Below are 25,876 nucleotides of genomic sequence, written 5' to 3' on the forward strand. Positions count from 1 at the left end.
TTCAGTCTGACAAACTGTGGTCTGTTTGTCAGGTAGTCATTAATCCAGGTGATTGTTGAGGCCTCCACCTGAGTCTTCTGGAGTTTCAGACGAAGCAGATCAGGCTGGATTGTGTTAAATGCACTGGAGAAATCAAAGAACATGATCCTCACAGTGCTGCCTGCTTTATCCAGATGACAGTGGGTTTGTTGAAGCAGGTGTATGATAGCGTCTTCAACTCCAACTCCATGGCGATAAGCAAACTGCAGGGGGTCCTGATATGTGCTGGTTTGCTTACACAGGTGGGTCAACAGGAGTCTCTCCAGGACCTTCATGATGTGGGATGTCAGTGCAACAGGTCTGTAGTCATTGATATCTGAAGGGTGAGTTTTCTTTGGTACCGGAACCAGACAGGATGTCTTCCACAACAGTGGTACCCTCTCTTGGGTCAAGCTAAGATTGAAAAGGTGTTGCAGAATCCCACAGAGCTGCTCTGCACAGGCCTTCAGGACTCGGGGGCTGACACCATCTGGACCTGCAGCCTTGTTCCGGTTCAGTCTTTCCAACTGCCTCTTCACCTGACTTCTAGAAACAGAAAAGTGGGAGGGGGAGGCAAAGGGGACAGCAGCATCTCCTGATTGGGTTGATGACAAACTAGTGGAAGCAGAAGAATCCATGACTGAGGTTCATTCATGATGATTATCAAGATTCCCAGTGTTTTGTTTTTTCTGAGAAAAAAAATCAGTCTGCAGTTAATAGGCTACTATTAGCCTACATTTTTTTCATTACATTTACCAGGCCTATTAAAATTTTGTATCCAAGAGTTATACATGTGCTAAATTTGCTATATTTTAGTTTGTAAATGCAGTATGTTTTGTTGGATTCTTTTACTCTTTTCTTTTACTTTTCAAAGAGCACTTTATGGCTTGCTGTTTATGACAGGCCTCATTCTCTTTAGTAATAATGTCATTTTTTGCTCTCTTTATTTGTTCTTTGGATTAAACAGAACAATAAGCCTGTACACAAATGACGTTAAGCTGAACATTTCAGCGGTGTGTTCCAAGTGACTATATTCAAATAAAATAGATAATGTTAGAAGTTATTGCGTATTTCATCTGTTAAGGAAAGGAAATTAACTGTAAAGTGGTTTTCACTGCATTATAATGTACTAGCTGATGATCCGAGTAGGATCCGGTATCCGGTTCCGGTTCCGGCAGGATCTTAAGCAGTGGATCCGGTATCCGGCAGGACCTTAAAAATCAGGATCCGGTGCATCTCTACTGAAAACATATGGAGATAGGGCCTTCTGTTCAACTGCCCCTACCCTATGGAACGATCTGTCACTTCACATCCGTTCTGCCCCCTCTCTACTACAGTTCAAAAAGAATCTAAAAACACATCTCTTGTCCATGTCCTACTCTTCTTAAACCCACCCATCGGCCCTACCCTTCCCCCCTTCTTTTCTCTTGTTAAGCGACCTTGGGTACCCTGAAAGGCGCTATATGAGTCCAAGTTATTATTATTATCATTATTGGAGGGTGGGGTTTTTCGGGGCGATGGGGTGTTCTATTGCCCCGTTTGGGGGCTGTGCAGCTGCACTCAGGGATGGTGGGTCTTGGACTCAGGCCAATGGGTACCTGTGTTTGAATGTAGACTGAATGGAAAGCACACATCAGGGGGAGAGTGGGAGTGGGATGGACGCTTTCTTGGAGGTGTGGTGTAGCTGTGGGCTAAGGCCCGGCAGACCCAGAGTCCCTGGTCCCCTGGCTCCTTCGCTCCATGGCTGTGGGGGCTCTACGTGGGGCCTTCCTCTGCTGTCTGCTGGGCTGGAGCGTGGCTTTCTGGTTTTTCTCTTCCTTACCTCATGGGGGTTACCGGTTTCCCGGGTCCGGGGGCCTTTCCTGTCTGCTCCTAATCTCTGGAGTGGGTGTGGTTGCGACCCCCTCCCCCCATCACTGAACACAATTTATGTAAAACCTTTGGCATATGATTGACACACACATATGTACACACAAGCATTCATTAGCTCACATGCTCACCCTACTATTACAATGTGACTTTTGGCTTTAATAATAATCATTAACTACAGTGACTTTCCGCCTCATATACTAGCTGCTGGTGATGTTGTTGCGTGTTTCTTCCCTTTTATGTTTCTGCAGCTGCTCCTGGCAATCCCCTGCATGGCCGCAGTCTTTTCTCTCCACAGATGCAGCAGTTGGTTACCTGGTTTGTGGCTATTGGTGTCTATTTTTTCAAGCTCTCTCCTTTCCTTTCTCTTCATGCCCCTTTTTCTTTAATTCCTCTTTTCAAGTATTATTGTTGGGGAATTTTTTTTAAAAAAGAACAATGGTGCTGCAAACTATCATGAGAACGCTGGCACTGTAGGCTTTGGCTTTGCTGATCCCTGTGCCTCAACAGCGAAAAAAAGAAGTTATCCTAATACCAACTCATACATTATGCCATTGTACCGTCATTTACACAAGAAATAAATGCTTGATTGGCCTTGCGCATATTTTTGACTATATTCAAAGAGGTTTACTAACACCTTCTGAAAAGGCCTTTTCTTTTCCCAAGTTAAGTTGAGAACTGTAAATTTGATTTTGCCTAACAGAACGATTTCCTTGGTCCGTTTATAAAAGTGGCCAGTCCACTGAAGTGGGTCTGCTGTCTGTAACATCTCATTTTGCTTGACCGATTTGCAGATTTTGACACACGTATGCATTTGCATTTTATAATCCATCCATCCATCCATCCATTTTCTATACCCGCTGAATCCGTCGGTCGGGTTGTGGGGGGGCTGGAGCCTATCCCAGTGGTCAATGGGCGAAAGCATTTTATAATCCGTATTCTCTAAAAGAGGAATCTTGGGTAAAACATCCTTCCATAAGGGTGCTCCTAGCCTCAGTGCTAAACTTTTTACAAACTTTTTTCATTCCTTTTTAAAACCTGGGTATTCTGATTGATGACCACTTATCTTTCATTAATTACATTGTGTCTGTCTGTTGGTCATGTCACTTTGCACTGTACAACAAATGAAAAATCAGGCAACACCATACTACAGCTTAGAGCTCTGGTGTTCCCATATTGGACTAATACAGATGGGCTGGTGGTTAATGGTATACCTGTGAAAAACAAGCACTACATTTTTCCACCATTAGTTATCCCATGCGTCGAATTCTGTGGGAAACTATGTTTGGAAATGTTTTTTAATTGTTTTTTGGAAACTCCTGGTTATTGGTTGTGATATGAAGAAAGCATTTAACCTTTTAAAAAAAATCAGCATAATAGTTTGTAGCAGTCCCTCAAAGCCAGGCTTCGTTTTAGATTCAGACTCAGTAAGATATTGATTTTTTTTTTATGTGATACAGTGTGTCACAATATTCACTATCACTTGGGGGTGCTACATGCATGTTTTTTGCACTTAAATTTTATGTTAAAATCTCATATTGAATCTGATATCAGGAAGTATAAGAGGATCTCACAAGCTGTTGTCGTTGGGAATTCTGTGTATGCTGCCATGTAACATGTTTTTATGTTGTTCCGATGAATAAAACCCCATAAGAGGCTGCAAAGGTGAGTCCAACTGCTCTTTTCTCCACAACATAATTTATGAATATCAGGTAAAAAAAAAAGAAAATAGCTTATAGTTGTGTTACTGCTTTTAGGAATTGTTTTTTTGTAATGAACACTTAGGGTAGTCTAACTTGAATCAGCAAGTGTTGTGACACAATGCAGGCGCACTGATATATCAGTGCTGTCCACAAAAGCAAATTAAATGGATTCCCCAAAAAGCATACTGCTTCAGTCTAGTATGAAGGTCAAAACACTTTTTTTGTAATGTCCAGATGATAAGAAGACAGGTCCAGTTGCATTCTACCTGTAACTTGCACATGTTAGGGGGTACACCAACCAACTACCATCTGCTTTACTTTTAATGGTATTCAACAATATTTTGGCAATCTCTGGCAATTTTGCAATAAGCTACACGGTGGTGTGGTGGTTAGGTCCTGGTTCAAATCCCAGCTGGTACCTTTCTGTGTGGATTTTGTATGTTCACCCTTTGCATGCCTGGGTTCTTTCTGGGTCCTCCCACCGTCCAAAAACATGCATGTTACGTTGATTTCATTCTAAATTGACATTGGAAGTGAGTGTGACTGGTTATTTTTTCTCTGTATGACCTCATGATGGACTGGGGACTGGTCCAGGCTGTACCCCGCTTCCGGCCCAGTGGCCACTGGGATCGGCTCCAGCCCTACCCCTGAACTGGATTAAGCGGGGATAGAAAATGGATGGATATTTCCCAATATTATGGTCTGTTTTACTGGAAAAATGACGGGATTTGTTGTTGTTTCCTGTTCCAGCTATTGAAGAATCAATTTGGGATCTCTCTATGTCATGAGAAGTGCAGCTCCTTCCAGCTGATTTATTGTGATTTATGAAGATTTAGTCCACAGACTTTTATTCACAATACTAAATGCCTAAAAATGTGACTGATTTCCTGTTAATGGAATTATTGCTAAGTCAGCATGATGCATACCCACAATGAAAACATGGGGTAACAGTGAAAGTAAAGGCTTTAGGGGTCAGGAAGTTCGTTCTGAGCCTTCACTGTCAACATCAGGAGGGAAGAAAATAAAGAGGCAGTCCAAAAATATCTTGTGAAAACTGTGATGAATTCAATCATTTCACCTTGATCATCATCAATCTACCATAATCTACTCCTAATTCCTTCAATGGGAAAAAAATCAGATTTTAAAAAGCTGAGCCAGAATGTGTAAACTTAGTAAAAAATAAAGTGACTAGTGACTAAAAAAATCAGTTTCTAAAATAATTAATAAAATAAACAAATATAAAAGACAATAAAAAAAAAAATTGAATTAGAAATTAAGACTGCAACGAATCAATCGGCATCTTTAGTATGTCTGCTAAAGAGTTGCATGAGACGCTGAATGTCACACAAGCATTGCATGCTTCAGTCATTCATGGGAAAAGCTACTTTTAGGAGTTTTGCTGTGTTACTGAAGATGGAATAGCTGTGAGAAAACAACGCTAATAATACATAGGCAGAGGCAAGTTAAAATATTAGTCTGCACAGTGTTCATTTTTGTAAAAGACATTAAATACATATGAACCACTATGTAAACAATTTGTACATTACAATGCATTTCTAAAGCCAATGTTTCCTAATTATGACTTTGAAATCTGCTCAATTCAATTCAGTTTTATTTATATCGCGTCAAATCACAACAATTTTCATCTCAAGGCACTTAAATAATACAGTCCAATTCAAGCCAATTGTGTTCTCTGCTTCATTCCTGGTACACAGAGGAGTCCCTCTTTAAAATCCAAAGCAAAACTTCAAATCTTTTAAGGTACTTTAAAGCAAATTCTGAAGGGGACAAAACTTTACGGTGAGCACAGGATACCTATAAGAATTGATGGAGTTCTAGTTGTCTTTCATAATACCACAACTGTATGAGGAAGCAGGTTGTTTGAACAAAACACCGAGATCCAAACTGAAACCAAATTTGAAACATAAACTTATATTTGATAATAATAACAATAATACTGCTACAACCACTACTACTACTATTATTATTATTATTATCATTATTAATAATAATGATGATAATAATAATATATTAGTTATTTTACTTCATGATTTGCTCAATAAAACAATCTTACTTACTTATTTTTTTTAAATCTTATATTAAAATGTTGTTTTGAGTACCTATATGTCGCTGGTGGAGAGATCAAGGAGCTACCCAGAAAGAATAAAAAACCTGAAGCTAATGTAAAGTCTGATGATTAGATTTCAATATTTCTTTCCTAATGCATTCGAATAGAGGAAATTTAACAAAACATTGGGAATAATCTCCTTCTTAATCAATCCATCAAACAATTTTGTTGACTATTTTTCTTAAAAGCTTTAATAAGAATATTGCATTCTTTCTCAGAGAATGTGTCCAGGCCCTGTTAAATACACAGTGGACATATATTTGTAGGTCAGTACTATTTGTGGAATCTGCTACTCTGAGGTCTCCACATACCTCTGTTTTTCATTTGTTTACACTGAGTCCACAATGAGTGTTATCATAGCCAAACACACAGCGAGGATGTCACAAACACACACATAAAGACTCTCAACAAACATACTGCAGTCATAAATACTACTGAGTGGAGACATGAACATTCTCCAGAGTAAGATGACGTGTTTGTGTCATGTTTTGGTATGTGTGCTACTAAGTCGAAGCTTAAACACCAAGCCCAGGCTACTTTGTTGAACTGTTGTATCTATTCATTCATTGATTAATGCATTTATTTATTTCTTAATTTGGCTTCAGCGAGTTAAAAAAAAAAGCAGTAAATAAAAACATTGGCCAGCTGTTTTTTTACCACTCAGTAAATTCTTGCTCTTAAGTCCAATTCTACTTGATTTAAATATATTCTAAATTTACTGATGTGCATTTATAATAAATAGCTATGAAGCATCTACATTGAATGTAAAATAAGTTCTTCTAAAAGTAATTCAAGCAGTCTATTTCCAGGTTAACTGATAGCACCAGCAGTGTCAGGGGGCCTCACAATCCAACCCTGAACATATCTTATTTTTACTGGGATGTATGCATGTTTTAAGTTGAATTCACAAAAACAAAAACAGCATGCATCTGACAACAATTCAGAGCCAATAATTAAAAGGCATTTGAATGCTTTATATATACACTCTACTAATTTAATAATAATAATGATCTTGTAAAACTTCAGCTCGTCAGGCCTACATCTCGTGCCTACATGCGTGACAGCCGCTGACGTGTGCATCATTTAAAGAGAAAAGATCTTCCACATGGGACTCTTGCTGTATTGAGCCCACATAGGTGGACTTCAGAACAAGCTGCTAAATTTATGGAATGCAGCCTTACAAAAGACAAGGCCATTTAAGTGTCACCATCTTACGTACTGCTCTCCTCTCTCATTTTAATTGCTGTAAATCTAGAAAAAGTATTTAAGACATGCAAAAATGAAAGCTCCTACAGTCTCTGTGTTGGTGAGAGCTGAGGAGGATTTCCACACAATGCCCATCAGCAGATGCAATTGTTTGGTTTTTCTCTAACCCCTCTCGTTTTTTTTCTTTTGGCTGTTTTGGGCAAAATAAGCAAAGACAGATTCCTTTGGATATTTAATCAGCAGATATAAAAGATAACAGGACAACCCTCTTTGTAAATGTGTGAAGACTCACCATGGTGTTGCTGGAAGGACTTTGGAGGAGGCAGTGATGGAGAAAGGGGGTTGTGTTGCACACTGGCAGCCATGCTGATGCATCGACATTGCCTTATACTCCATGTCTGTCCGGGAGGACACGTCCTGTTGGCTATCAGACATCTTGAGTAGAATGATACAGGGAAATTTCAAATCAGAATTATGTTTTTTCAGGTATCAATAAACTATCTGTAATATAAAGGATGAAGCTTTCATCACATCCTATCTGCGTGTAAAACTTTCTTTCATTGCTAGAGACAACTTAATTAATGAAGGTAAAGAATATAGAACTCCAAAGCTGACACTGGTCTTAGCATTCTGTGGATGAAACCAGCTACAAAAATGTTTAACACTCTCAAAAGAGAGGGATATCTATGTTTTCACAGTGTCTACAGTGGTGCACGTGGCAAATTCTAATTCAATTCACTTCAATTTATTCATAAAAGTGGAAAAAAAAACTTGATTTAACACCAACAAGTATATAAGACACATATAGAGCTAAACATTTAGTATCATTTTTCCAAGCTTTCAAATTAGCTGTTCAATTGTTATTTGTTCAAGGGGCTTTGTGTCATTCATTTGTTTCTTTGCTATCACTTGTACAAAGTTTAGGCTGAGAAAGGCAATTTGTTTAGTTTCCACAATCTGGTCCAGCATGGGAGTCAACATATTTTCCATGATCACTAATAAAAGCCCAGTCTCACTGCAAAATAAATTGTGCGAACATTGGTCCACATGTCAAAAAAGGAGTAGCTTCATAATCTAGGGTAAAACACTGTGAAAAAACAATGGGCCACATGCAAGAACATTTTCATATTTTTATTCTAAATTTCTCACTTTTTCCGTACGAAGGTCTCGTACGAACACGCCACGTCAGATTCAACAAACGCTCTTAACTTCAGAAAGTGTGTAAACGACCTGCGCAAATGATGAATGCCACCCGTGCGTATTTAAGTGCACGTGCAATTAAATACGCACTACGCTTCCTCGCTCCTGTGCCAGGAAGTGTTGAGTGTTGAGTCATGAGAATGGCATCAAGGCACAAAAAGAACAACTTTAGGGGCTCTGAGACTGAAGTTCTGCTTTCAGAGATCCAGAAAGGAAAATCTGTCATTTTTAACAGTCAGCAGTGGAATTACGGGACCTGCTAAAGCCAAGAAATGGGAAGTTATTACGAGTGCTGTTAATTCTGTGTCACCTGTAGTTCGTAATGTCACCGAAATAAAGAAGAAATGGTTTGATATGAAAATGGCTTAAAAATGTGCTCGATGACTGTAACTAAAGCCGTGCAATCAGTTGTTGCCTCATCATGATGGCACTTTGATGGGGCGGTTAATGAGGGGGGTCTTCTGGCACCACACCTTCTGGTCTGCCTGGGCTGTTTCAGGTGGAGACCCTCGTTCATGGCAATATTGTGCAAAACGCAGCATGCCTTCTCTGGGCTATAGAGCAGTTTGCCCCCCCGCTGTATCGAGACACCTGGTCTTCAGCTCACAATGGCATGTCGTGGGGTGCACTATTGGTGTGCTGCAGGGTGCTTTGATGCGTATATGTGTGCAGTCTAATGCTCCGATTATGTTTGACAGTCCAGCCATGACATGAAAGTCCCTCTTAATTTGTACTTGTTGGACAGCGGTGTATGGGAATCTGATGCACCATGGGTGATAAACTGATGAGAGCTTTGATGACCAAGGGGAGCGCACGACTCACAGAGGACTGGGACACCCCCAATCTGTCTCCAATCTCCCTCTGAAAGCTTCCAGTGGCCAAAAATCCAAGGGTGGTGAGGACCTGGACGTGTGGTGGAATTGGGTTTGATCGGCGTGTTTCTCTCTGGAGTTGTGGCTCCAGCAAGCTGCATATTTGCAGCAGCACAGTCCTTGGCAATCTAAATCGTGATGTCAGCCATTCGTCTGTCTCCACATGGGTATCTACACGGTCTCGGAACACACGCTCTCTTCAAAGAGCCTGACCCGCTAAGGCATCCAAAAGTAGCAAGTCAGCCGCTGGTTACACTTCCCATTGACCTTGTTATATATGAGTCAGATTAATATGAGTCAGATTAACCTTCGATTAGTGCATAATTTAAGTCAAACAGACTAATGTCAGCATCATTATGGGGTATAATGTATATACTTATTTATGTTGGCTTCAAAGTAATTAAATATACAATCCATTAGTCAAGCAAACTTGATTAGAATAAGAGCGGACTATTTTAGGAAACTCCTACGACAGGTCTGGATCACTCATAAATTCTGTTCGTACCTGAAAGAAAACTCAAAATACGAAAAGATTGGTGAATGCGCAAATTCTCTAAATCACTCGTACGGACGATTTAAGAACAAATCTGTGTGTACGAACGGTTGCTGCATGAGGCCCAATGTTTGGGCAAACAGTTGTTTTGTTTAGTGCAGCATTGAAACAGAAGCTTTGATCATTTAGAATAGTGCATGACAATGTAGTTTTCTCACCCTAAACATGAGTTTTGTAACTTGTAAACCTAACCATGTACTTTTACAATACACTTTAAACAATGTAAAATACAGTGTAAGGCAGAATTTGACTTTGTAATCTCTTCTGCTTGGGAGTCAGGGCTTTGGCACCATCTGCCCAGTCATTGGTGAACTGAGAGAAAAGATGTACATTTTCTGTGTTTCCTTGAGGCTTTACTGTGACATTGTAATATAGTGTGCTATTTTGTCATGGACCAACAGAAGTACTACATGATTCCCCTCTCCCTTATATAGAGGTGCTGTCTGGGACACACACAAAGCATTTTATTTTAAGAAATGTAATTCCTGATAAATGTATTCATGAGATTAAAAAAAGTTTTACAGGTATTAGCCCAAAGGGTGGGTCAGTCTCAATCAGGCAGTCAGGGGCACAGTATTGTAAGTATTGCAGGATAATCTTAAGCTTTTCACACATGAACTGCAGAGATTTTCTTGATAAAGTGCTGACTATTTGATTCTGTATCTATGAACCTATGTTCGGACAGGATGTGATGCAGAAATTAGGCTGTGAAAATGTATGTTTTCTTTACAACACATGGATAATAGGAGATGAGGTCTCTTGCTATGTTGATATCAATACCACATGTATTATTATTTTCCTATGATAATAATAATAATGTACAGCACACAGGTAAGGAACATGGAGTAGCCAGTCTTACCAGCTCACACACATACTCACTAACAGGCACGCTCAGGACGGGAGATTGGACCGAAAACAAAGTTTCAGTGCAATCTGTTGGTTTCCTTATGGCCCTGTCACACTGTTGCGTATGGCACTAGTGTATGCCAGCGTATGAAAATTATCACTCATACGCTGGTATACGCTAGGGGAACGTTAGGCATAGGTTGTATACGTTTCAAGCACGCTGGCATACGTTGGCATACGCTGAGGCAGAAATAAATTTTTGAACATGCTCAAAACTTTTGTGCGTATGCGAGCGTATGGTTAATACGCTAAGCATACGCTAGGCATACGCTGAATACGCTAGAGGTACGATATAGGTACGTTACTGATAGGTCGAGAACGCTGGACATAAGTTGCCATACGTTGGCATGAAGGTCTTCTTTTTCCCCTTGTCATCAGCCAGACGGGCGGAGATGGAGGTGGCAACTGACATATCTGAGGCAACCGACGATTCACGGGAGCAGTCAGGAGGAGGAGTTGGGGATCTTGATCGCTCAGAAGCATGTAACTCATCAGCCGCAGGTGCATCAGGCATTTCAGCAGGTTTGGGTGAGAATGATTCTTGTGTTTTTTTGCCTTTTCCTCGACCTCGGCCCAGGGCCCGGGCAAACGACGATTGCTTCTTGGGAGGCATGATCGAGATGAATGTCTCGAGAGATGTTGATAGCGCGTCGTCTACTGCAATAATGGAGCAATGTGGAAAGGCTGCTGATATAGGCGCGTTGAAACGTACGCTGGGCATGCGCAGTTCATATGCTACTCATACGCTAGTCATACGCAGAGTACGCTGGTTATACGTTGTTCATACCCTGACATACGCTGGCCATACGCTGACATTTGCTAACATTCGCTGTCCATACGCTGTCAATACGCTGACCATAAGCTACTCATAGGTTCAATACGGTAAGTATACGCACAATTCTTTATTTTCAAGGACTTTTCGTGCGTATGAAAATTATATTATTAATTTTCATACGCAACTCATACGCTTCTCTCATACGCAACAGTGTGACAGGGCCATTAGCTAGGAAATTGTTTTTGAATTGGCTCTATATGAACGAATTGGATTATTTTATGAATAATTATGATTACAATGAATTGAATTCCAATTGGCTTGAATTGGACTTTATTATCTAAGTGCCTTGAGATGACATTTGTTGTATTTGGCGCTATATAAATAAAAATGAATTGAATTGAATTAACACAGACAGTAAATGCTTCAGCATATTTGCTACTTTTTGACATATTGTCTGGTCTGATGTTCCACAAATTATTCTCAGGAGTTTGGTTGAAATCTACAAATGCTGTGGACATTTGCATGTCTAAAAATGGCTTTTTCATAGACATTTCCTGTAAAAAAAAAAATAGATTTCTGTGTCTATCATCAGCCCCTTTAAAGCCTGTTGATATTTATTTTATGTGACTGTCCATCAGCATTTCTATAGTTTCGTGAGCTAACTTTCAGGAAAATACTTAAAATACAGAAGTTGGGGTTGATAAACGTTACCCAAGTTTCGCAGAAGGAAATCCAACCTCATTTTTGAGTTCCCAATTTGTTTTCTAATGTAGCACAGACGGGAATGTTTAAAAGAAGAATTGTTATTTATACTGTTATTCATTTTGGCAATTGTTTACCAATGTTAAAAAAAAATTTTAAACAAACTTGTAAACAACTCTAATGCCCCTTTTCCACCGCCAAGCTAGCCCTACTCTACTCGGTTCGATATAGCCCAACACTACACTACACGACACAGCACCAGTAACATTTTCTTTTCCACCCAAACTGTGGCCTGGAAGTGGGCGGAGTCGGCCCGTTCACCACTAACGTGACGTCGGTTTCAGGTGACTACAAAGTGTCACGCCGCGGTTAGTCAAAAGTAAACACAAGATCGAGTGTAATGTGTAATGCAGTTGACAATCCATATTGTTTAGTTAAACCAAGCTCTTTATTAAAAAAGACAGTACAAAAGTAAACAGCAGGAGTTGTCTCAGATACAGGCGGTGACGCCAGTGTTGGTGCCGGTGGAATGCTGATAGCAGCTGTTGCTCAGCTGCAGATTGCAATGCCATTGTCGGTTCTGAAGCCTGCAGGATTGGAGGATCTTCGCTGACCTCAGCAACCGAACACTCATCGGTTGCACAAACCGAGTCTTGAGTGAAAAAAAATAAAAAGTGTGAACATACGAAACGCATACACGTAACCGCATAGGTGAGACACTGTGCTAGCCTTCCAAAACAGCGTTGTTTGCTAGCTCACTCAGAACAACTCTGTGTAACTTTTTACACAAGTTAAAGACTGAACATGTATTTGTTACGATATAAAACATGCATTTGTTAAGACATATGCGTTGCACCAATGGGATAAGAACAACTTACCATTTTTCATCGCCTCCAACAAAGACGTCGCCGTATCCATGCCGTTCGCCGGGCTGTGACCGTAAATGCCGTCCATTTGGTCGAACCACTTCCATGTCTTTCGGTTTGACCCACTCTGGCTGTTGTGGTCCTTTACCTGCCGGTAATCACTCTTCAGCTTGTCTCGGCACTGCTGAGAATTCCGGTGATAGCATGGCTAGCCATCAGCTTGGTTATATCCTGGAACACCTTCTCATTTCATGTCGCTCCGTCCAGTTCCTTCTGCACGCGGTCCTCAGCCACCACACACAGAAAGGTCTGCACCACGCTCACTGTCCATGGGTTGGCTTTCTTTCTCTGGTCTTCCATCTTCACAATTCTGTTTATTCTCTGGTTCTCTCGCAGTTGTGTTTTCATACATGGCGGGTGTTTCATACATAAAGCTCCCCGAGCTTCGTTGCGTGTATGACGTAATTTCACCTGACCAATCAGTGGACAGCACTGATCATGTGACGTTTTAGCACCGACAAGTACCTACTAGACCCACCTCTGAAGCAGGTACTTGCCGGGGCTCAAAATTGTAACGGGTCCCACCTTCAACCCGCGGTGGAAAAGCTCCCAACCAGGGTAGAGTGGGACCGTGTAGAGCTGTGTTGGTACAAAAATGTTCGGTGGAAAAGGGGCATGTTGGAGCCAATTTGGTCTCCTTAGTTAATATTCTTAGTTTGGTTAAGATTTGCTGGCCTTGGGCCATTGACTTTTATTTTGACACAGCCTTTGGTCACCTGACCAGTTCAAGATGGCTGCCTCTCACTTGGTAGTCAGTCTCAGTTAGACAAAGACAAAGGAAAGTTGGAGTGATATAGTTTTTTACCGCTCTAACCGCTTTAACCACTTTAAACTTGAACATTTGAACTTGGAAAACATATACTTTAGTTTACTTATTGGAATCCTTTATGTTGAGCCTTTATACTTGGATTATTTAGCTTTACTTTGGATAACAAACAATTTGGATTGCTTCACTGTGTGCCACCTGCTTGTCTGCCTGCCATTGCTCCCTTCTCATCACCGCTTGCCTGCCTGCCATTGCCTCTCTCCCTCTGCCTGCCTGCTACTTACCTGCTTGCCTCCATCTACATCTTCATCCATCTTGACCAAGGTATGAACAACAGCTGTACACAGTGTTTTAAGATAAGCGCGTGACAACAACTATACAACACCTACCCTTTGAAGTTTGAACTGAATCGAAACTGACACTCACAAAGGTAAAAAACTCTTCATGAAGTGCTTACACATGGAGACTCAACTTGAAATGGGATTTGTTTGACAAAGGAATGTGGATTTGTTTGGATTGTATACACTTTGGATACTGGATTTTGGACCACATTCTTGAATTTAAACTGAATTTCTGTGTTGAGTCACTTTATTTGAAATAAGCTCTTTTGGGGAAATTGTTTGAAGATGTCTCAATCTGAGTCAAATGAAGTTGAACTTCAAGTTGCTGATTCTACGGATGATGCTACTGTGCAAATCATGGCTGAAAGCCAGTTAAATCAGCGCATTGCAACCCGAAAGGGGAAATTGAGTTTTTGTACACGGAAACAAAATGAGTTAAAGACATTTATGGACAATGGCAATGTTGCTGATATGGACAAAGGCATTCAAAATCTTATTGATGCAATGAATGCATTTGACAAAGCTCATCTGATGGTGCAAGACATGTTGACTGGTGATGGAAGGCAAGATGACCATGTCAAATGGTATGAACCAAAAAAGAACACCTTCTTGTCTTTTCTTGAAAATGCGCAGACATTCAAAGGCAGTCTGTCTCAGCCATTACCTGTTATTACTCCTATGGACAGTGTTTCCAATGCAACCAGAAAGACAAGGAGTTCTCACAAATCTAATGCATCATCAGTGTCATCATCTCGTGCAAAGGCTGAAGCAGAGAGGGCATCTCTTCTCGAACGTGCTGCGGGACTTAAGAAGAAGCAGGCTCTTGAGCTGCAAAGGATGCAACTGCAAAGTGAAATAGAGCAGAATGAACTGGATACTGACATTGCTGCAGCAGACGCAAAAGTGAAAGTTCTGGAGAATTATGAGAAACAAATGGAAACAAAAGCACGCTCTGTTTGTCGATCAGAACCCATGGATGGCATGAATTCTTATCTGGAGGCACATGAAAAAAGTGTAAAGGAAACTTATTTGGATCCAGAGACTTCAGTTGAATATGCTCATATACAAGCTGTCCCCAAGACTCCTCTTCAGGTGCTTACAGCACAAAGACAAACCCAAATCTCCTATCAACTACCTTCTTATCCACCTCAGCCCACAGCTGTCACCTCCAATGCACCTGCGGTAGCAGCAGCTTCAGTCCCTGCTGCTGTCACCTCAAATGCAGCCGGTGTAGCACCCATGTTCATTCCTACAGCTGTCACCTTTACTCCAGCCGCAGCAGCTGCTTCCATTCCTACGGCTGCCACCTCCACTCCCAACATAGTAGCAGCTACCTCTGCTCCCACTGTGGTAGTAGCCACCCCTGCCCTCATGACTGCAGCAGCTAATCCAGCCACGCATTCTGCACAGCCAAATGTGAATAGTGGCTTAAGTGACATTGCAAACCTCTTCATTCAGCAACAGCGGTTATTTTTGCTTCCCACTAGGGATATACCTGTTTTTGATGGAGAACCTTTGAACTTTAGGCCTTTTATGCAGGCATTCATTCATGGAATCGAAAACAAGGCCATAAGTAACCAAGACCGCTTATATTACTTGGAGCAATACACTTCTGGCCAATCAAAGGAACTGGTGAGAAGCTGTTTGCATTTGAGTGCTGATGATGGATACGCAGAGGCTAAACGATTGCTAGAGTATCATTTTGGTGACAAAATAAAGCTCACTAATGCATACATGGAGAAAGCCTTAAACTGGAGCAACATTAAGGCAGAAGATGGAAAGGCGTTGTCCAGTTATGCACTCTTCCTTCGAGCATGCTGCAACTTGACTCAAAGTCTGAAAGACATGGAGGAGCTTAGTCTGCCCTCCAACCTGAGGCTTCTTGTTTCAAAGCTTCCTATGAAGTTGAGGGAAAGATGGCGGTCAAAGGCATTTGACATCCTGGAGCACAGACAGACCAAGGCTACTTTCTCTGATCTCGTTTTCTTCATGGAGAAGCAAGCTAGGATCATGCAAGATCCCCTCTTTGGTGACATCCAACAGCCACTTCCCACAAGAAAGCTCTTGCAACCCAAACCCCCATTAGATTCTAAGCTTTCATTTAAAAGCAAAGGTAGTTTTGTAACTGCTGTGACGAATGCATCTGCTCCTACCACTAGTGATGTCCCCAAGCAGCAATCTGCTAATGCCAAGCCTCTTGTGACAAACACTTGTGCAATTTGCAATGGAACACACGCCTTGACTTCATGTGAAGAGTTGCTTTCTAAAACACATGAAGAACGTGTTGAAATGTTGAAGAAGAAAGGTGTTTGTTTTGGCTGCTTGGTCAAGGGCCATATGAGCAAAGATTGCAAACGGCGCCTTACTTGTACTGTATGTTCTAAAAGGCATCCAGACATCCTGCACATTCCGCAGACAGATGATGGAGTCACAGACCACAAAAGAAACTCCAGTGGATCTGGAAAGTCAATAAATAGTGGATTGGTCTCACTAGAAAAGGAAAGCATTGGATCTAGTGACGATCATTGCACACTGGCTATTGTACCTGTTCAAGTGAAGCTGAGTAAGTCCAATCGCGTTGTCCAGACATACGCATTCCTTGATCCAGGAAGTTCCGCCACGTTTTGCACTGAGAGCCTTCGAAGACGTCTGAATGCAAGAGGAAGACACCATAGGATTCTTTTGCGAACCATGGGTCAAGAGAAACCCACTGACAGTATCGTCATCAGTGGCTTAGAAGTAAGCAGTTTGGAAGGAGGAAACTTCTATGGACTGCCTGATGTATACACACAAAAACAAATACCAGTCAGCAAAGACCACATACCAAGGCAGAAGGATTTGGAGAAATGGCCACACTTGAATGCTGTATTGCTGCCCAGCATTGATGCCGACATTGATCTCTTGATTGGTACAAATGTGCCCAAACTCATGGAGCCATGGAAGGTGATAAATAGCCATGGCAATGGGCCTTTTGCAACCAAAACCCTGCTAGGCTGGGTTGTAAGTGGTCTCCTCCATAACGAGCAATCAAGTCTGAATAAGCAAGGCAAACCATATGTTTACAGCCACCGGATTTCTGTGGAAGCTGTACATGACCTGCTGGTTCAGCAATACAATCATGACTTTCCTGAGAGTGTGTATGAGAAGGAGGAAATGTCTCAAGAGGACCTGAGATTTCTGGACATAATGAACACCTCTGTCAAACTGCACGATGGACGCTACCAGCTGCCGTTGCCATTTAAAGGGGATCCCAATATGCCCAATAACCGTCTGATGGCAGAGCAAAGGGCAGAATCTTTGAAGCGGAAGTTTGGCAGGAACACAATCTTCAAGGATGAATACACGTTGTTCATGAACGCCATGTTGGAATGTGGACATGCTGAGCTCGTGCCTAAAGAGGAAGTGGCGTTGCAGAGCACAAGACGTTGGTACATACCACATCATGGAGTACGGCACCCCAAAAAAGGAAGCTTACGAGTGGTTTTTGACTGCTCCGCCTCTTACCAAGGAACATCTCTCAACAATGAACTCTTGAAGGGCCCAAATCTCACAAACTCCTTGATTGGCGTCCTGTTGCGTTTTTGTCATGGGAACGTGGCAATACTGGCAGATGTGGAGAAGATGTATTATCAGGTGAAGATACCATCAGAGCACGTTGACTTCCTGCGCTTCTTGTGGTGGGAAGATGGAAACACATCTCAGCCGCTCATGGAGTACAGGATGACCGTTCACATCTTTGGAGCAACATCATCAGCTAGTTGTGCGAGTTACGCCTTGAGGAGGACTGCTGAGGACCACAAGGACAGTTTCTCAGCTGACACAGTGAACACGGTCCTCAACAACTTCTTTGTTGATGACTTGCTGAAGTCCGTGGATACCGAGACCAATGCCATTCACCTGTACAAGGAATTGAAGGCTCTGTGTGCAGCAGGAGGTTTTAATCTCACCAAGTGGTCCAGTAACAGCCGAGGTGTCCTGGCCCACATTCCAGATTGTGAAATGGCTAAAGGAGTGAAGGACTTGGACCTAGACCTGGAAGACCTGCCGATGGAAAGGGCCCTTGGTGTGCACTGGAGTGCAGAAGATGACGTCTTCAAGTTCCATGTGGCTCTCAAAGAACAACCATGCACCAGGCGAGGCATTCTGTCTATGGTCAGTTCAATGTATGACCCGCTAGGATTTCTTGCCCCAGTGACCTTTCCAGCAAAACATCTGCTGCAGGAACTTTGCAGGCTGAACCTTAGCTGGGACGAAGACATACCCAGCACCCTTGCACGATCCTGGAAACATTGGCTGCAGAGCCTTGAGACTCTCACAGACTTCAACATCACCCGCAGTTTCAAACCCAAGAACTTTGGAAAGGTTGAGCATGCAGAATTGCACCACTTCTGCGATGCAAGTGAAGTCGGATATGGCATGGTGACCTACTTGAGGTTAGTTAATCGTGAGGAGCAGGTGCATGTGAAATTTGTGATGGGGAAATCAAGAGTGGCACCGTTGAAATTGATGACAATCCCACGTCTTGAGCTGACTGCTGCAGTACTGGCAGTTCGTATAGACCGGATGCTCATGGATGAGTTGAAACTGGACCTGGAACCATCCGTGTTTTGGACAGACAGTACTACAGTCTTGAAGTACATACGAAGCGACAGCAGGCGCTTTCACACATTTGTTGCCAATCGTGTAAATGCAATCAGGTGCATGTCTGATATGTCACAGTGGAAACATGTTCCTGGAAAACTGAATCCTGCAGACTATGCATCGCGTGGATTGAATGCTGCAGAGTTCCTGAAAGACAACAACTGGATCAACGGTCCCAAGTTTCTGAAAGACTTGCCCAAACACTGGCCCAACTCACCTGTCAACCTTGCAATTCCTTCAGATGACTCAGAGTTGAGGAGAAAGGTACTTGAAGTTCATGCCACCGTTGCAAGTCCTCATGATCCGACTAGTGTCTTGTTGAATTACTTTTCCACCTGGAATAAGCTCAGAAGAGCTGTTGCCTGGTTCTTGAAGCTGAAGAATATACTTACCCAACGCATTCTCAAAAGAAAGGGAGCCTTAAAAGGAGTTGAGGCTGGCCCCATGGCACTTTTTGTTCAAGACATAGAAGAGGCAGAAGAAGCCATTGTGAAATTCTGCCAAAATCAAGGATTTCCTCAGGAGATGGAATGCCTGCGCAATGGAAGGAATGTTAGCCGAAAAAGCTCCATCTTCAGACTGGACCCTGTACTTGACCGTGGTGTATTGAGGGTTGGTGGCCGCCTGAGCAGGATGGCTATGCCAGAGGAGCAGAAACATCCCGCCATCCTGCCTAAGAGGCATTTTGTTTCAGAGCTTCTGCTTCAATACCTCCATAAGCAAGTTGGTCATTGTGGCAGAAATCACATCTTGGCAAGCTTAAGGAAAAAATATTGGATTCCTTGTGCAAATGCTTTTGCAAGGGAAATCGTGAACAATTGTGTCCCCTGCAGGCGGAACTATGCACGTGCAGGTGAACAAAAAATGGCCGATCTGCCAGTTGATCGTTTGACACCTGACCTCCCTCCATTTTCACATGTTGGAGTGGATTACTTTGGACCAATAGAGGTGAGAAGAGGGCGTGGCATGGTGAAGCGTTACGGTTTGCTATTTACTTGCCTGACTACCAGAGCAGTTCATTTGGAAGTAGCACACTCGATGGATACAGACTCCTGCGTGAATGCGTTCAGACGCTTCATATCCAGAAGAGGCCAAGTCAAAGAATTAAGGTCAGATAATGGAACTAATTTAATCTCGACTGAAAAGGAGCTACGTGATGCACTGAAACATTGGAACATGGATCAAATTGAGCACAGCCTCACCCAGAAAGGTGTCAAGTGGACATTCAATCCTCCAGCCGGTGCCCACCATGGAGGCATCTGGGAGCGCATAATAAGAATGGTGAAAAAGGTTTTATCCTCCATCACAAACCAGCAGTCTTTGGATGATGAAGGTCTAGTCACAGTGATGTGCGAAGTTGAATCCATCTTAAACAGCCGTCCTTTGACAACCGTTTCCAATGACCCCAATGACTTGGAACCATTGACGCCTAATCACCTACTGCAACTTAAGGTCCAACCCGTGCTTCCACCAGGAACATTTAAACAGGAAGACCTGTATGCCAGAAGGCGGTGGCGACAGATACAGTATATCGCAGATCTTTTCTGGACACGGTGGATACAGGAATATGTTCCACTCATGCAAGAACGATCCAAATGGTCCCGCATCAGGCCCAACTTCTGTGTGGGAGACATCGTAGTGATCGCTGATCCTACAGCACCACGAGGCTCATGGGTGATGGGAAGAGTCATCGAAGCCATAGCTGATTCCAAGGGCCTTGTTCGGTCTGTGAAATTGCAAACTAAAACCAACCAGCTCCTAAGGCCCATCAGCAAGATCTACCTGTTGGTTAAGGCCAACAACCAACATTGAACAAAGACTCGTGACATGCGCACGTGCATCCATTTGCACCGCATTCATACACTGATTCTTGCACACATTATAGTATAATTGGAACAGTTAGAATTTAGAAATTGAGTTTATTGGTAATTGGCCCCATTGTAAATATGTTGTTATAGCACACGTGGTAGCTATAAGGGGCCGGATATGTTGGAGCCAATTTGGTCTCCTTAGTTAATATTCTTAGTTTGGTTAAGATTTGCTGGCCTTGGGCCATTGACTTTTATTTTGACACAGCCTTTGGTCACCTGACCAGTTCAAGATGGCTGCCTCTCACTTGGTAGTCAGTCTCAGTTAGACAAAGACAAAGGAAAGTTGGAGTGATATAGTTTTTTACCGCTCTAACCGCTTTAACCACTTTAAACTTGAACATTTGAACTTGGAAAACATATACTTTAGTTTACTTATTGGAATCCTTTATGTTGAGCCTTTATACTTGGATTATTTAGCTTTACTTTGGATAACAAACAATTTGGATTGCTTCACTGTGTGCCACCTGCTTGTCTGCCTGCCATTGCTCCCTTCTCATCACCGCTTGCCTGCCTGCCATTGCCTCTCTCCCTCTGCCTGCCTGCTACTTACCTGCTTGCCTCCATCTACATCTTCATCCATCTTGACCAAGGTATGAACAACAGCTGTACACAGTGTTTTAAGATAAGCGCGTGACAACAACTATACAACACCTACCCTTTGAAGTTTGAACTGAATCGAAACTGACACTCACAGGGCATAACCTATATAAACAATAGTTCTTAATGTTAGCATATAAAAACACAAAAAATGAGTGAAATTCGAGGTTTATCAAGCCAATCTATGACCTGTTTATCCTTGTTAGATGATAGCTAGTCACCTCAGCATTCCTATCTGTGTTTCAACAACATGGGCAATGCATGACTGGAAATGAGAGTTTTACCAGAAAAAGGGAATCAGTACCAATGTGGGGCTGAACTGCAGACATGCGAAATGTAAGTATTTGTGAATGAGTTTCATTTGCTGTTTGTTTTCCAGTTAAATTTGCATGTTAGAATAAAGCTGTGGGACACATCCGATCAGAGGCACATCCTGAGGAAGGTTGGACTGTAGTGGAGCTAAGTGGTTCACTCCTTTCCTACAACTCTGTGCTATGAACAGAGCTGTAAAGACATGATTGAAAAGGGAGCTGTTGTAGTGTGTCTCTGTCCTTGAGCTTCTCATTCCACTGGCTACCCGTCCATTTTAGAATTTATTTTAAAATTCTTTTATTTGCTTTTAAATCTCTTAATGGTCTCGCCCCAGTGTACCTCTCTGAACTTGTGCACCCCTACACACCCAGCCCATCCCTCAGGTCAGCTGAGGGTTCCCAGAACTAAGCCGAAGCTCAGAGGGACCGAGCATTCTCGGTTGCAGCTCCAAAGTTCTGGAATGAACTGCCGCTGCACATTAGGCAGGCCTCCTCCCTCTCTAATTTCAAAACTCTTCTTAAAACGCAGTTTTTTTTCTTTGGCTTTTTAACACCTCGTAGGCTGTTGATTTGCACAGATATTTTATCTGGGGTGGACAGTCTGTTTCTTTATTCATTATGTTTTATTGTGTTTATTTTATCGTACAGCACTGTTAGAAACTACAACTAGAAACTTTCCAAAGAACTACAAGTTAATTTCCCCTCCACTCCACAAGGTGGTACAAGTGAGACAATCTACCTGTCAATCATTGCCTACCCTTTAAATACAGACCTGGAAGGGCGGGATTTCCTCTCTTTGTCCCCAAACACACCTGACTGGAAATGTTTGGTGATGTGTGCCATGTGTCTGTTGGAGTTATTTCAATGTAAGTCCAGTTTCATTTATTGATGAGGATCATGTTTATGTACTAACTGCTAATATGTTAATAGTAAGTTTAATAGTTCATTTGATTTAACTTGTTTATTGTGAAGTTAATGTGAAGCTTGACTAGATATTGTTTGAATTGTCTACTTTGATGTGGCATGTGTTGTGATTGTAAGGCAACATATCTGTTTGTATTTTACTTCGGACAAAACATTGTAATGTTGTTTTCTGTCTTTGTAGAACCATTGGTACTCCTCATTGACACTCATCCAGCTCTGTCACCAACTCCCCCTTTTTTGACTAAGGGAGAATAAACAACAAATTGAGTGCAACCTTGTTTCCTGTGTGGTCTGTGTGGCTCCAGTCAGAACCTTAAATACCCTACAAGCACTTTGGAAACCTTTTTTTGTAAATAAAATGGATTGGATTGGATTTAGGCTATTTCAACCAAAACATATCACATAGTTATTAAATTCAGACCTCAGGAATTGTGTGTCAACTTGTCAACATATGTCTCCTTTAAATATAAAGTAGGCTTCTTAAACACAGCAATAGAGGAAAGAGATATTGGAAACAGAAGATTGCTTTTATTACAGAGTTATAATCAGATTTATATGTTATTATGGTAAACTGATTAAATGTGGTTTAGATAACTGGAGTTCACCAGATGTATGCATATAAACATCCCCATCAAATCCTTGTCTCTTGGGCCAGCTTTAGACTGTTTCTCTCAGTGGTTAAGTCAGCACATTTGTTTGCTATGTTAACAGCAGACAAACTTGATTATGACTTTATGCTCTTTAGTTCCTGTTTTCTTTTTCCCTTCGCATCTTGATCATTTTTCATCCTTTTATATCTCTTTTCAGTCCTCTGTTAATCAGGTCAGGGCAATCTTTAACATACACCCTCAAACGTTAAGCATTTTCTTGGAGATACAAGCAAATACACTTTTGAAAACTCAACTTTTATGGATATCAGAATAACCTTGGGTAGCTTTACTTGGATAAGAGAGCTCCATGCTTTCGCTTTTGCTCTGTAGCTCTATATCGAGTTCATGTAACAAATGAAAATGACAGAACATAGAGTCATAAGATAGAAATTTTAAAAGAAAAGCATTTAAAGAGTGGGGTTTAACAATTTGCACCTGAAGAGAAAAATCTGTCTTTAGTCACTGTACCAGAAATGAGTGGGCTAACTGTCGTAAGCTGATGCCTCGGGGTGCATGTGAGGCTTTCTTTTTGTAATATTGATCATTCTAAGATGTCTTGGGTCTTTAGAGATTATAAAACTTTTTTTTTAACAATTAAAATGCATGTCTTGGCCTGAAGTCAACTGTTAATCTGCAAAGAAATCAGGATAGACAAATATTTATTAGTAACTGTGTTCGGGTAATGTAAATCTGATGGGAGACATGTGCTCTTATGTTAATCAGCCCAGCTTTTTTTGCTGCCAATGGCTCATAGTTGACATTGAATACAATACAAAAACATGACCGACAACTTAATACAGTTAATGAACGCCTTCTATGTAAATGCAGACAACACCCATGGACTGATCACTAAAATGCAAACCAAGCTACTCAATGATCATGCTTTGGTGGGGCAGCAGGGCAGAACCACATGCAGCCATTCTGCATGACTGCTGGCAGCAGAACTCAGTTTTACTGATGTCATCTGAACCATACATGGAGAGGTGAAGTTGAATGGGACCACATTGGAAATGTAGGTTTTAGAACCTGGCTGCTGCCCATGGTTGGGCTGGGCGCCCGCTAAGTGTTGGGTGTGCGTGGCATTGGCTTTGTGGTGAGACCTGTGAAATCACACCAACAAACTGTCTGCTCTGCTCTGCTGTGGTGCAGCAGCTGTAACATGTTTCAGCTGAAATGAACTGAAATCATTCATCATCATCATCATTATGGGAAAGTTGTATTTTTTACTTCTCTGACAACATTTTTCTGAGGACTGCTTTCCTGATGCTTACCTCATGATGGAAGCAAAAATGAAAATCATCATGTTCAGCATAAATTTGCATTTTTTTGGGTTCTGCAAACCCCATTAGGAATCTTCCTGTAAGGATACTAGCCTGGTCATATGAATAGGAAATATGCCAACTCTGAGGTTTTATTTCATTTCTCACAACAGGGAATTCATACTGCAGCCTACATAAAAAGGTTTTGTGACCGATGTAATCTTCTGATGAGAGAGCAACAAACAGACAGTAATAACTATTAATGACAAAGTTACAATCATTTTATTTAGTTTCAATCAGTATGTTTTAATAAGGTTGCACGTCCTACATGTACCCCAAATTGCTTTGATAATCATTATCGCATAAGTCACAATATATTATTAACACAAACATTAGAAATGGGAAAAAACAAAACTCTGAGTAACTGAAAACAAACTCAAACCTGATGTGGAATTACAACAGAAATCAGATATCTTGTTTGAATTTCTACAAACTGCCAACAAAAATATACTTCTCCTGAAAATTCTGTACGCACAAAACACAGACACATTTACAGTCAATTATATGAACCACCACAAAGGGAAAATAGTCTGTGTGTATGGCAACATGTAGGGAACTGATGTGGACCCGGAGACGGAGAGCAGGCGATGTGTTTGCAGACAGACAAATTGTTTGAAGTTGTGAAAGAGTCTGGCGATAAAAAAGCACAGTGTGGTTTCAATTAGAGTGGCACAGACATACGCAGTAAGGAAAAGAGAAAAGGGAAAGTCAAAGGTGGGGCAGTGGTGATTGGGGGAAGGGTCCTTTCACTTCACCTAATGTGAAACATACGTGTGCATGTGTGCTGGTGCTCGCATGCTAAATGATTTGTAGGTGTGAAATTTCCACAATGCATTGCAACCACCATCTGATGTACCATGCTCCTGTTCTGTGTGTACTGCCAGCTAATGTCAGCACACACACACAAACCTAACCCTGACCATGAAGTTGTTCATCCATCTAATGACACGATCCACCGACGACAAATAGGATTTACAGTGGTCACTGTGATAGGTTTTCAGTTGATCTTCCTCCACTTTTGTAAAACACAAATGAATAAAATGAAAAGACAATCCCTCAGGGCGATATCAGGAACAATAGGTGTTATCATGGTTCATAGTGTAAGGATGGAGGAAAAGGACCCAAACACAAGACTACCAGATGAGCAGCGTTTTAATAAATGAAACAAAGGTGCCACCAAGGCAGGATTAGCAAAGCTAGTACAAGAAAAAATGAAAAAAGAAACAACGAAAGGACTAGCAGACAAACTAACTGGGACAAGAATCCTCATAGAAAAATTAAATAGATCCATGGAGTAACAACCACACACAATGATCTTGCAAGGAACAAAGGAAAACCAGGAGAATGTAAAGTGATGAGGGGGTGAAAGACACCCAGGGCAATTAGTAACAGACACCAGGTGTTAGAAAACTAAAGTAAAGCTAACAGAAATGAACAAAAAGACAAGATATTACCAAAATAAAACAGGAAACATCAAAACATGAACAAAAGGAAACCAGCACATGGGAAACACAAAAACCCAGGACAGGTGTGGCCCAGCAACTTTTTGCTACATTTTGAGAATAAAAAAGTATGGATGCAGTCCTAAACTGTAACCC

At 41.6% G+C, this 25,876-nt stretch overlaps 1 protein-coding gene across 1 annotated transcript in view; it reads right to left on the reverse strand.

Moving 5' to 3' along the window:
- vegfc (vascular endothelial growth factor c) overlaps nt 1-25,876 on the reverse strand; it is a 133,896-nt gene that overhangs the window by 19,208 nt on the left and 88,812 nt on the right. The window contains exon 5 of the mRNA XM_075464212.1: nt 7,217-7,359. Within this exon, the coding sequence (XP_075320327.1) occupies nt 7,217-7,359 (143 nt within the window). The remainder of the gene's footprint in view (nt 1-7,216; nt 7,360-25,876) is intronic.

Source organism: Odontesthes bonariensis, chromosome 4, assembly GCF_027942865.1.
Source record: "Odontesthes bonariensis isolate fOdoBon6 chromosome 4, fOdoBon6.hap1, whole genome shotgun sequence".
NCBI lineage: Eukaryota > Metazoa > Chordata > Actinopteri > Atheriniformes > Atherinopsidae > Odontesthes > Odontesthes bonariensis.